Below are 12,841 nucleotides of genomic sequence, written 5' to 3' on the forward strand. Positions count from 1 at the left end.
AAAATGACCTCGCCAGTCATTCAGACCACGAGCAATACGGGATGCTTTAGCGATCCTCCCATTTCGTAAGAGAACGTTCAGCCTAAAGGCAGACGCCTACATTTAAATGAAAAAAAGAGAAGCCAGACCAGTGTACTAGCGAGAAGATTCCGTTCGTTCGTTGTTTATTGATAGGTGATAGAGAGAAAACAAAAAACATCTAGCTTTACCGAAGTACTGCACAAATTACCTTTTTCCGCTTACTCCATGAATAAAAAGGCAACAGCGAAAAAAATTGCAAAAGCGTAACACTTTGACTGACTATCGAACAGACCGTCTGTAAAAATACCCAGGTAACAGTTAGATGCAACCATGGTTCTTCTCAAACTTTTTGATCGTGTAGCAATGCCTTTTAGCTTAGGAAAACCTTTATCGACAGTCTGCACCATTCCATTCTCTTCCATAGTAACCATGGAAATGTTATGTGGAACTCCTAGATTCATGAAGAGTTGATTGCCTTTTATAGAAGTCGCTTTTTTTCTCATGAAAGATGCTTGTCCTGTAATTCTCTTCAATAACGTGTACTTGTCTGTCTTCTTCGAACAATTGCGCTCTCGACTTTTCATACGTGGAAAGGTCATTAAACTGCCTCAGTACTTACAGATTAATACACACGACATAAGTGACATTTTAAAAAGGTTCCCAGTCACCACCAGCCGACAAGAAGGACAAGAGATCTATGAAGTTTTATTATATTACTCTTCTTACACACAACTAGGCCATAGTAGTTTGTTATCCCAGTTGCTAATTACATGATAACTGCCAGAAAAAGAAGTCTTATTTTTAGAAGAAGATACAAGATCTCCTGGAGATTATTACTTCTGCAATAACGATAAAACTTTAATTATCGTGAAAATAGTTATTGAAATACAACACGCTGTGATTTGCGTGTCTTAAGTGAAATTACATTGCAATTGCTTTTGAAAAAGAAAACTCTTTTTTTTTTCTATTTTTGACCCAAAATATAAAACTGCCGATTAAATTGATAGTCGGTGAGTCTGGATGATATTTAATTAAAAAAAAATCAAGGAAACACGTCATAGTTGTCCATCCCTTATCAGTAGATCTGCAGAATTCTTTTTTCTTATGTGTTTGGGTGTGGGTGTGTGTGTAATGCTTCAGTCTTTACAGTGTACCTTATCTTTAGGGCATGATTTTCACACCTGTCACAATCGCAGTTTTGATCCATGTTCATGTTTTTCAGTTTAGATGAAAAAACGCTTTTTGTAATAATTACCCCGTTGGGTTTTTTTAACATCATGACACTCGACAATTTTCAAACTCCAAAACACAGGTTCTTCAGCATGAAATAACGATAACAAAAATTTCGATCGAACAACATCACAGCAACTTTTAATATATCATTACACTACACCTGAAATTTAGAATAAATAACCGATCGGGTTTTCGTTACATCACATCAAAAAGAAAGGCCACGTTTTCTCTCTAAAATACTGTTTACTAGCGTTGCTGTTAATCTTCGTCAGGTTTTCGAGCCATTTCGCTTAACATAGGTCTAAATGCATCTTGGAGTTAAGCCGAGGAAAGTGAAAGGGGAATTCAGCTCTCTTCACTGAAGGCAAGAGAGCGTGGTAAGTCGACGTACTGCACACACCCACACACACACGAGCACATTGCGGACCTATTTGATACCAAAAAAACTCTGAATCAGTGCAAACCAGCAGACGTAGAGTCTTTCGCCTTGAGGGTGGACTGAACACATTAAGACAAAGCTGGCTGATAAGAGGTTTATAACATCGATCGTGATGTGACGATAAGAAGCAAAGGTTTTAACAATTTAAATGAAAAGAGTCCCTGCAGAGAGCGTGCGTATTAAATAATGAATTGTAAAATCAATTACTGACCGCAATTTTTTAGGTGAAAAAACCAATTTCGTTCCGTCTCAAAAGATTTTTCTCCAACTTTCAGAAACAATTTGGTCTAACACGTCTTGAATTAAAGATCCAATTTGTGGCGTCCTCTCGTACTCGGCTCCAAATTGTCCATCCATTATTCCGATATGTAAACAGCCATCCTGCATATGTCTTTTCTTGACAAAACTGAGTTGCTCTTTTTATAATATGCATTAGCAAGACAGCTATGAATTACACTAAAATCCCATCTGAAATGCTTCTTAGCGGCCTGTCAAAAGGCCGATAATTTTTTACACGGAAGGAATCGATCATCAAGCTGTGGGAGTTTTTTCGCCCATCTTGTTTATATTTGGAAACGCTTTTTGGCAGCATTTTCAATATGTTAAGCAATAACATTTTGCTTTAATATGCTAAAATCTGGAGTAAATACTTGCTTTGTGTTTCCTTTTCTTGAAAATTTAAAAAATGAAACTGAGAAAACTTACCACCTATAATGTCAAATAAAACTCGATGAAAACGGAAGTGGTATGCTTGATCCGGTTCAAAGAGCAACCCTTGAATTTTGGCTTTTTCCTGACATTAATTTATTCGCGGAATGAAGAAAAAATCACTTAAACCTAATTGAAGCGAGCTTCTAAAAACACAGCAGATACGCAGTCGATTCGAGAGGTCGTAAACACTTCTTGAAATGCGAAGATTGAAAGAGAGTTAAAGTAGAGTTCCTTGTTGTAAATGTTGGTTTAAAAAAGGTTGAATTAATAACTGACAGCACCCGTTGTTGACTTTTGGAAATGTTCGTAAAAGATTGATGTAGATTCATAACACAAAGTATGTAAATTTACAGAGCCGTGTAAAAAGGCGAGATTAACTTAGGGATGTGTTCCTAAATTTGAATTCTTATACTTGCTCGAGCTGGAATCCTCTTTTGTTGGCTAGATCAGAAGTGTGGCCGGTACCAACTCTAACCGAGGCATTCTGTAACCCAAAGCTTGACTACTATCCGCTCATTTTTCTTGGCCGTTTCTGTTGTGCACCCAAGAACTTCTCCTCGTTACTATTTACTCTGGAAAGTATTAAGTGTTATGTATTATGAAAAGGCAGCAGAGGTAACAGAACATTGTTTAGGGGTTCGCCAATTGCTGTTCAGTGTCGACCTGCTATCCATCTACTCGTTTATCGGGTTTTCCTTCTGCTAATTCATCGTTTGTTTTAGCTTGCAGTTTCTCGGAGGAATTCTTGGAGCTTTTCTTAAGGCTAGAACTCGAACTTCTTCTTCTTTCGATGAGAAGGGAACCTCTTTGTCGTTCTTTGGTGCTGCGCCTGCCAAAGGAAGACGAACTCCGTCGAAATGTTGTCAGGCTGAGCCCTTCCGTGGTATCAGTACAACATCCGTCCGTGTTGCAACGCAAGAGTTGCTTAAAATCGCGACGAAAATCCGAGTTCGTGACAGAGTAGATAATGGGGTTAGCAGAAGCGTTGGTAACCAGTAAAAGAACGAAGAAACGGAAGGCAATCGCAGTGTGTATAGAGCCTCTTATTCTGATAAATGATCCGATCAAGTGCAGAAAATTGAAGGGTGCCATGCAAACTGCGAATACGACGACGACAGGAGCCAGAAGACGCAAAGCACGACGGTTTTGCGTAATCCTAGAGGCAGTCTCTTTATGAGACACAGTTTCATGTGCTTTAAAGCTTGAGCGACGGTAGCTGTCATGTTTGCGAATGCTATCTTTTAGTTTAGTTCGGATACGAATGTACGTTAGCGAGATAATACTCAAAGGTGCGAAGTAAAAAAAAATTGTGATTGTTGTGTAGTACATCTGTTGAGCTAACTTGGTGGGCCATAATGGCTCACACACCCGTATTCCTGTGAACGGCATTTTTCTCAGCTCCATGACGAAAAATAACGGCATTACAACGATGAAGAATGAGAGAAGCCAGATAAAGAACAGTACTCGCTTAGCTGTTTGCACACTCATTTGCGGTTTCATGCAGTGAACCAGCATTCTGTAGCGATGGAGTGCAATGGCCGTAATGCATCCGATTCCAACACCATAGAAAATATCTGTGAATGGCTGGAATGTTTTGCAAAGGAACTCTCCAAAAGGCCAAGAGATACTGAATTCCTTGCTGATCCACATAGGGAAGCTTATAAAAAGAACACCCAAATCAGCGATGGCCAAATTTAGAATGAAACGATTGCCAACGATCTTCAAGTTCCTCTTTCGCGATGCAACGATGCACACGAGAACATTTCCGACCGTTCCCACAAGAAAGACAACAATCTGTAACGCAAGTATGATCATTCTGACTTTGTCGAACATTGGCCACCGTGCAAAACTATTCGATTCTGAAGAATTTGTAGAGTTTCCGAACGAGGCTGAATTTGTTGCATTTGAGTCCAAAACCATGGCGCCGTTCGATTTGCAATGAAATATTCTAACAGCTTCCAGGCAGATGCAGCTTCAGTTGTTCCAGATATCTATGTGTTGTCACTGTTGGGTTTGCTAGTCGTTTATGTGGGGTTAACTTGTTTAGATGCGAAGTTTATATAGCCACGGATATCACGGAATCTTCCGTGGTTTGATTGTCAGTTTTATCCCTTTCTTATTTGCTGAATTTTGAATTAATCTCTGTCACATGGAGAAATCACCTCCGCTCAGATGTTTCATGAGATACGATGAATTAGATCGCTTAAAATTCAGGAAATATCATTTACCTTCACTGAGCTTGTATCCTGTTAAGTTAAAGATTTTTAGGAAATCTGAAGCGAATTAAAAAAATTTAAAAATCTATTTCAATCTAACCTTTCGAAGCGATCTGCCAATGTGGCACTCAGGTTACTAAAGTTAAAAAAAGGGGACTGATATATATTTGGAATTCGCTCTCGTCCGACGCCCCCGGCTGATTTATTTTATTCTATTGGCCTAAAACGCCGCGTTGTGAAAATCTGTCAAATAACTGTTATTTTAGGCGCCGTAATGACCAGAACAGGTGAAAACAGAAAAATATTCCTTCAATTTGTGGCCGGTCAAATGTACTTGCACAGCACGCACATGAAAAACGTTTCCAATTGAGAAAATAAACGTCTATTCGCTTGTTCTTATGGGCCTCCTAGAACAAATAAATTATTATTTACGAATTCAGCTTAAGTTTGAGTTTCCGGAAACGACAAAAATGCACCTCGTGTTCTTTCTCTCCAGCTTTGATCCTCTTTGTTTCATGCTAAAGTGATTTGTATGTAAAAATATCTCGGGCAATTTTTTATCAAATACATGCATACATGCAAAACTTTTACAAACACACTTTTTTAAATTCAATTTCCAGATTATCAGTGTTACATTAGCTGACTTGCAAATAGCCATAGCTAGTCTAACTCGCCTGTTTTTCCCAAAGCGGAAGTAATTGGGAACATTACAGGAGAAATAATATCCACCAGAACTTTCTATGTTTTCCCAAACGCCTTTTCTTGTTATCTGGGGTGGATCTGAAAGTTTTATTGTTCGTGAGTTTCTGATCCTGAGAGGTCTCAATTCCCGACTTTAGTTTTGGTGTTGAAAGCAGTTAATTGATAATAACGTATTTCAGCGTTGAATCCAATACAAACAAAGGGTTTAAGCGACCCTTTCACAATGAAAGGTCGCTGGAGTTTGGCGTCTCTGAATAAATTCAAACACTTTATTCACGCACCGCATTGTTGTTGTTCGCCGGTTCACTTTTTCCCCCGTAATCGTCGGCAAGAACGTCGCCTGAACTGAGCACTTGCAAATTATCTTGTACGAATGACGTGTGTTTCGATGTGTCTGTTTCAATTCACCCTCGACCCTTGCGAGTAATGATTTACCTGAGGTCTCCCCTTAAAAAAATATCAGTACATGTAACTATACATACAACAAAGATGGGATCAGAATATTGTCACTCATCAGCTAAAGAGATATTACCTCTATGCAACAAATTTCTCTCACTAACTGATGAAGAAATGTGTCGCAGTGAGTCGAACTGCATCTTCAAGCGGTTCAAAACTGATCCTGAAGCGGATGAAACTAATTTATTTCACATGGATATGAATTGCAGTTTCCTTTGAATAGCAAAGTGTGGTAAAATTGCGAAATGTCTTGGAGTTTGCTGGAAAGGGAACAATGGAAAGAGCCATTTCAGTTAAATTGAGGAAAAAGGAAATGAAATCTGCGCAATAAAACTCGCGAAAATAAGATGCTTACTTTGGACGCGCAGTTGGATACGTTAGCCGGTACACAATGACGTAAACCCTAAATCAAAGCCTATTAATTCATGAGCACTAACTTAAGGCGCAGTTTTAGGCGGCGAAAAATGGATCTCAAAATTTTTTGAAAACTGGATTACGAGATATGCATTATTTTTTTAATCATTGTTAGCTGTAAACCATCTTGACACTGTTCGCAAATATCAACTTTCACGGATATAACGTTTTGGTAGATTGAAGATGGTCTTGTACGCGATTTTAATAGCAACGCTGGGCTTGGTTTGATTAACCGGCTCGAAAAAAGAAAATTCGAAACTAGCGAGCTCTGCTCCTTTCAGCAAGCCTTTTTTTTAATCAAAACATATAATTTAAGAATACATAAAGGAGAAAACAGCTAAATAATATATGCAAAAGAAATAGGGGATTTTCACCAACGTAAAGTTCGTTCTCTCTTTTTGCTCCATCGTGTATTTTTGCTTTATTCCTGTCAACAAAGCCAATTAACGACGAGCGTAAAAAATGGAAAGATAAAATGTGACTACATGTATTTTTAAAATATACCTAAACTATGTGAGAGCCCACATAACTTGCACATAAACCGAACGCAGTGAGTTCCTTCCTAAAGATTTTGACATGGGAATTATAATTCGCTTGTGGCATGCGATAAAAATAGTTCTTTATAAGGACAAATAATGACGGTAAGTAAATATAGTAACAGGACGCGAGTAATTATTGCTCTTAAAATAGCTTTTATCGAGCCATCTCTTCTAATACCGCTTTCATACAACTTCCACTACAAGAGGAACATGGAGTTTTCAGTAATGATGAAAACTGAACACAAGGTGCCATTTTTGCTTTACTCCTTATCAACAAAGCCAAATAACGACGAGCATAAAAAATGGAAAGATAAAATGTGAATATACGTATTAAGTTTAAAATGTGAGGATACCTAAACTGTGTGAGGGCCCACATAACTCGCACATAAATCGAACGTAGTGAGTTCCTTCCCAGAGACTTTGACATAAGAACTAGAATTCGCCATTGGCATGCGATAAAAATAGTTCGCTATAAGGAATAATTATGTCGGTAGGTACAGTAACAGGACAGAAGTAACTATTGCTCTTAAAATAGGTTTTATCGTGCCATTTTAAAAATCCATGGGTAAAGTAAAAGTCGTTTTTTATCGTAAATTGGGGATAGCAAAGCAGGACATAGGCCATCATAATGCTCAGTTCCTTTAGACTGTTAGATTGACAAGCTTAAAAATACTGATCAGCAAGTTTGGAAGGAATTCGTTATTCTCCTACCGATAGACGAAATATCTTAATTCCCACTTGGTTAACTTGGTCTTATTAAACATGAAAAATAATATTCCATTCCTTTATTCTGTGCATTCACTTTATTTTGGAAAATAATTATTTGAAAGGTGTGATGGGTAGAATGGGTCAGCAGCGTGTTATTTGTTTTTTTCTTTTTCAACACCGAACGCAACTCACACTTTTTCTACAATATCAAAATTTTTTGTTTTCCTCAAAAGCACCAAGGCTTAACAAGGGATATTACAATATTACAAAATTTAATTCATACCAACAGACACCCAAACAAACACACAAATTGTAGTAATAGCGCGTTTAACTTACAAATTTAGGGATACATCATTTAGAACGATGAAACAATGGCTACCGAAAAGCGGTTAGTATTAACTATAAACGTTTGTACCTTGCGGAAAAAAGCACAGTTGATTTCGTAATTTACAGACTCAATACCTTACAATACAAATTCAGTTTCCTTACACCGCTGCTCGATGACCAAATTTCATCTAGAATATTACCAGCAGAGTGAAGGAGGACGTTGCGTTGAGCGGCATACCTTGAGCAAGAATCTTCTTTAAATACAAGAAAAAGTGTTTCACTGATTCGGAGTCAAGACCGCACTCATAAAGAGGCGATGCACAACTGTTAATTAATTTCAAAGAAACATTCTCTGAGACAAGGAAACCTAAGTCTAAGGCGGGTGTGATCAACAGATGTACGCCTTGTAAAAGAGCAGTCATATAAATAATTGTAAGTATGCGGAAAGAGAATTGACCGAATTTTCGCTCTAAAACTGGGAAGAGATACAGAGTTTTAGACATCTAAGTCCAGAGAATTCCAGCTAGTGATTGCGGATGGAAAAAAAGGACTTTTTAAATCTAGGGGTTCTCAAAGGAAATTGCGTTAAGTTTACTCTTGATCTGAGACTAAAATGTGTACGTTCACTTTAGATTGTTTGAGAAACAGTTCAGTTGAATGACGTGGAGCAAGATCCTTGGCAATATCCTGTAAAATTATGTTAAGTCAACATTTAACTTCGCAGAGCTGATTTCCTTAATGGCTCCTGTTACTACCCTTGCGGCTTCATATTGAACATTATTCAGAAAAGCTGAATCACAATTACGACAGTTGTTCCAGATAACATCTTCGTATTCCATAAGTTGTCTAATCAGGCTTTTGTACAAACATCTTAACGTGGATCTATCAACTTTTTATTGGACATATTTCAGTAAATTTAACCATTTAGAAGCTTTCTTGTACATCTTAACTATATGATATCTCCACAACAGAATTACTCTGCAAAGTCATTAAGCCTAAGTGAATGTGAGAACCGCCGTCTTTGACGAACCTGGTGTCAAGAAATAGAGGGGTGATCTTGTTTCATAGTTACCAACCATTTTTCAGCCCAGTTGGAGATCTTCTTAAATCAGAATTTCAAACAGTGTAGTATCATGGGCATAAATCAAAGGAGGATAGGTGAGAACATCAGAAGTATCGTTGACTCTTGAGGGACTCCAGAGTTGACTGTTTGCTAAAAAGAGGATTATCCTTCTATAACTACCAGCTCGTTCGGTTAAGCAAATAACTTTCAAACCATTGAAGGGCGGTTGTATTCCTAAAGCCTCTAACTTACGCAACAAACCAGCATGCTACACCTTATCAAATGCTTGACCTTTATTCAGGAAAACAGCACGAACCTCTCTATCACTCTCTAAGGCTTCATACCTTGTGTAAAAAGAAAATCAGCTGGTTAATCGCTGAATCACCAGGCCTAATTGACAGGCGCACTTTCCTATCCATCCATAGTTTATCCTGAGCACGTGTTGTTACTGTTTTCAGTGGATTGTACTTCTCAATAATCGAACGGATATTGCCATTTACCCCCTTGAATATATTTCATCTATGTCTCTAGTATTCACACTAATAGATCCTGTCAAATTCCAATAGTTCTCTGTTCATATTTGTAGTGTTGACGTTATTAAAATTCTTCACCTGCCTTTTGTAAGATCGACTTCTGTAAGCGGAAATATTCATATTTCCGAAGATAACAGAATGGTCACAATTGAAAGGGAAACTTAAAGTCCCAGAAGAACTAAAACGCCCGAGGCAATTTGTGATGATTAAATCCAGTATCGTCGAACTGTAACAGGGGACAAGAGTTGGCTCCGCTATTATCTGAACCAAGCTGTTACTCTCTACGAAAGTGAACAATTAATGTTAGGTCACTGAGTTCAGTGGTATGTCACCTGGTGTGTTTGATCAAATACGGAGAGGACATCGATGCATTAAAATTAACGAACAAGTCAAGAAGGGCCGTTATCTACTGCCTGGAGGAAGGGGGGAGGGGTCAGTGGATTTTGGTTGGGTATCGATAAAAGTGGCAGTTAAGTGACATTCAATTTTCTATAGTCTTCGCCCCTTCCCCCGCGCGTGCGCTATGTATTCTGTTGGCCACGACTGATCCCCCCTCCGTTCCCCATGAAAACCATATGATCCCTCCCAAAATCCTCAGATCCCCCTCCCGTCCCCCCTCCGTCCCTAACCGATAGACAATCACTGGTCCCTCGCTCGTCATTCATGGTTCACCGCGCGCGACTCCGCTTTTTGTCTTTGGGTGATGACCAGAGAGACGCAGGCTCAAGTTGAGACACAGCATGGCTATCCTCCGATCTGACCCGGTTTGGATAATATCGAGTATTTATTACCGGTATCGGCTCATCTTTAATAATGAAATGGTTACTTTTGCTTCAGTTGTTGGTTTCAAACTCTGAAAGCATCAAAATAAGCACTCTCTCGGATTTTTGAATAAAAAAAATTAAACACAATTATAAATGTGAACGATATCAAAGCGTCTTTTCTCTAGTAACTTAAGTTGTATTAACTTGGATTTTTTACATTTTACCCCATTTCTCTCAATGAGGATTATTTTGCCAGGAGATAATTACTTGAGTCTGTCGGGCGCCAATCTTAATACCGGAAACAGTCCATTAACATGATTAAGGCTCCTATGTCGGTTGTTGTGGGAAAGGACAGAACGTGACAACCTCACCTAACAGAAAGAGAGCTCGAAATGCATCACGTGTAGTTACATTATATGAAATATGTGAGCCGACAACGTTTTCTTTCGCAGGTTACTGGGATGCAAAATAGTAACAAAGCACTGTTTTATAGATATGGGTTGCCTTGACCCTGTGAGAGTCATTTCATTTAAATTTCATTTCCGTAAGTCACTCATTGTTTATTTCTCATATATCATTAAGACATTGTTTTCCGGTTCCGTGACAGAAAAGTTGGGTGGGCCACACGACGATAAACATTTGGTGGGTAAAATTACCAGTAAAGGGAAGATGATAGCCATCCCTGAGAAAGAATTATACTCCTCATACGCATCGCTTGGCATAGTTGTTAAGCTGTAAATAGTTTGAACAAAGGAGTAAAAAATGATCGTGACCGTACGATCAAAAGCCATGATATTAAGCTTTCTCTGGATGACTTTGAGCTAAAATCGAGGAGCACTAGTGACGAGTTTTCAGAATACCTATACCGCATCTAAGTTACAAATTTTGTTTTTCTCTCAAGTCGCCGGTGGGCCAGACCGTATGATAATCACCTACCAATACGTTCATAACATTTGAGCAATACGTTCATAACATTTGAGCAATTTGTCCAAAGTCTCCTGCAAAGCTGACTAGCTGATGTTTGATGAAGTTTGTGAAGTACGCGCTGAGTGCTGTAGAAATGATCTTGTTCTTGAGAATATTAGGCATAGCTGTCGCAGTTTGCGATATTTTTAGTATTGGCCATAAGACTTATTGTCTCTCTGTTTATAACTTTAGCCCGTCCCAATAAATGATATCCGAAATACCGCTTCTTCCGACATTCGATCCGGGACACTTCAAAAGTGTATCACAAGTGCAAATATTGCGAAATGGTAAGGATTGCGAAAAATCAGGCGTTGGTAGAACAGCTCGACGAGACAAATTTTGCCTTTACCTATGGAATCTATGCGTTCTGTGAAAAAACTAACTTGTGGACATGTGGCTAAAAAGATAACAAATCTCAGTAAATTTCGAGTGATTGAATTAAGTGCAATTGAAGGCCTCTCACAATAACCACGTTAGTAATATAAACCTGACCACCCGCGCGGGCTGACTCGATCAAGTTCGAACAGTCTCACCTCACATACCACTGTCCTCTTTGTAAAAAACATTCGATGTATTCATATGACCGCAAGATGGGCTGGTTCGGTTCCCAAGATCTTCGTAATTACAACTGCGATCTCAATAATCGGGCTGTTAATTTTTCCTGGATAGAAATTGAAAGCTCAGTTTTAGAAAGCAGTTGCTGGGTCGAAAAAAATAGTTCTCTAACCGGGCTGAAATTTCCCATATGAACAAAAAGGCAAAGTTCCTTTAGCTCACCCGTTTCGCTTTTGCTAGTTGACCTGACTAAAGTTGGTCAAATCTGATGTAAAAATCATTTTAAAGGTCTACGCTGTTTTTTTCTTTTTCCCTTTGGGGGGGGGGGGGAGGGAGGCGAGGGACGGGAGAGTGCTTTTTTTTCTGTTTTTTTTTTTTTTGTTAAGCCGTCATCAGTTCCGTCATAAACTGAAAAGAATGAAATAATAATAAAATAAATTATTTTAAAATAAGCGAGGATCCGCTTAAAGTAAGCTGCTATTCTGTTTTTTTTTTTTAAGGCTATTGGTAAATTATGTCAATCCTCCAAATGAAGGTTTTACCAAAAGCAGAACAAAACACAGTGCATTGAGCCTGAAAGAAATCCGATTGCTGGAGAAAACAAATGTCGGTCAAAACATCAAATGGTAAACTTAACTCACAGTTATCAACTGAAGAGAGTTGGAACCAGTTTTGAAAAAAAAACTATAACAACTATTTTATTTCCTTTGCATGTAGTCAACAGTAGCGAGAGAAATAACAAAAACATAATAAAATAATGAAACAAGTAGCAATTTATAATCTCTTGGTTGCAACATTAAATTAAAAGAGCGTCCTTTTGTTTTGTCTTTCCCTTTGACGAAAGGTTATCGCGCTTGAAACGCCAGCTTTATAGCCTCTCTTCGGTGACCAATTTACATTATCAACTCGATAAAAAGACCAAATTTTCTTTTAATACCCCCCTGCACCCACATAGCACCAGTTTCTTTAGAAAATTACCCCTCAGTTCTCCTCAAGAATTACACTTGAAACTAGAATTTTCATGCTCCATGATCCGCATTGAGATTTCAGTTTCTAGTAACCAACACCATTCTCTAGAAAGGTTTGTAAAATTGAGAAACTGAATTTTTAGTGAAAGCCTTCCATTCCTCCATGATGCTGTCTAAGGAGTCCCCCTGATTTTTTGTCAGTGATTCAGTTTTTCGACCGTCTTTT

General features: G+C 38.4%; 1 protein-coding gene and 1 long non-coding RNA gene across 2 annotated transcripts; both read right to left on the reverse strand.

Annotated features, from left to right (window-relative positions):
* Positions 1-710: 710 nt before the first annotated feature.
* Positions 711-4,753, reverse strand: LOC113665993 (orexin receptor type 2). Its single transcript, XM_027181735.2, has one exon. It carries the CDS (start codon positions 4,322-4,324, stop codon positions 3,071-3,073), a length of 1,254 nt encoding a protein of 417 aa, XP_027037536.2. The 5' UTR covers positions 4,325-4,753; the 3' UTR covers positions 711-3,070.
* Positions 4,754-4,910: 157 nt separating this feature from the next.
* Positions 4,911-5,999, reverse strand: LOC149049404 (uncharacterized). The gene is made up of 2 exons (XR_016184864.1): positions 5,855-5,999; positions 4,911-5,769 (listed from the first exon to the last, which is right to left on the reverse strand). It is a non-coding gene; the product is annotated as an uncharacterized LOC149049404 (long non-coding RNA).
* Between the last annotated feature and the right edge of the window lie 6,842 nt (positions 6,000-12,841).

The sequence above is a fragment of the Pocillopora damicornis genome, chromosome 3 (genome assembly GCF_964200805.1).
Source record: "Pocillopora damicornis chromosome 3, jaPocDami1.2, whole genome shotgun sequence".
Classification (NCBI taxonomy): domain Eukaryota; kingdom Metazoa; phylum Cnidaria; class Anthozoa; order Scleractinia; family Pocilloporidae; genus Pocillopora; species Pocillopora damicornis.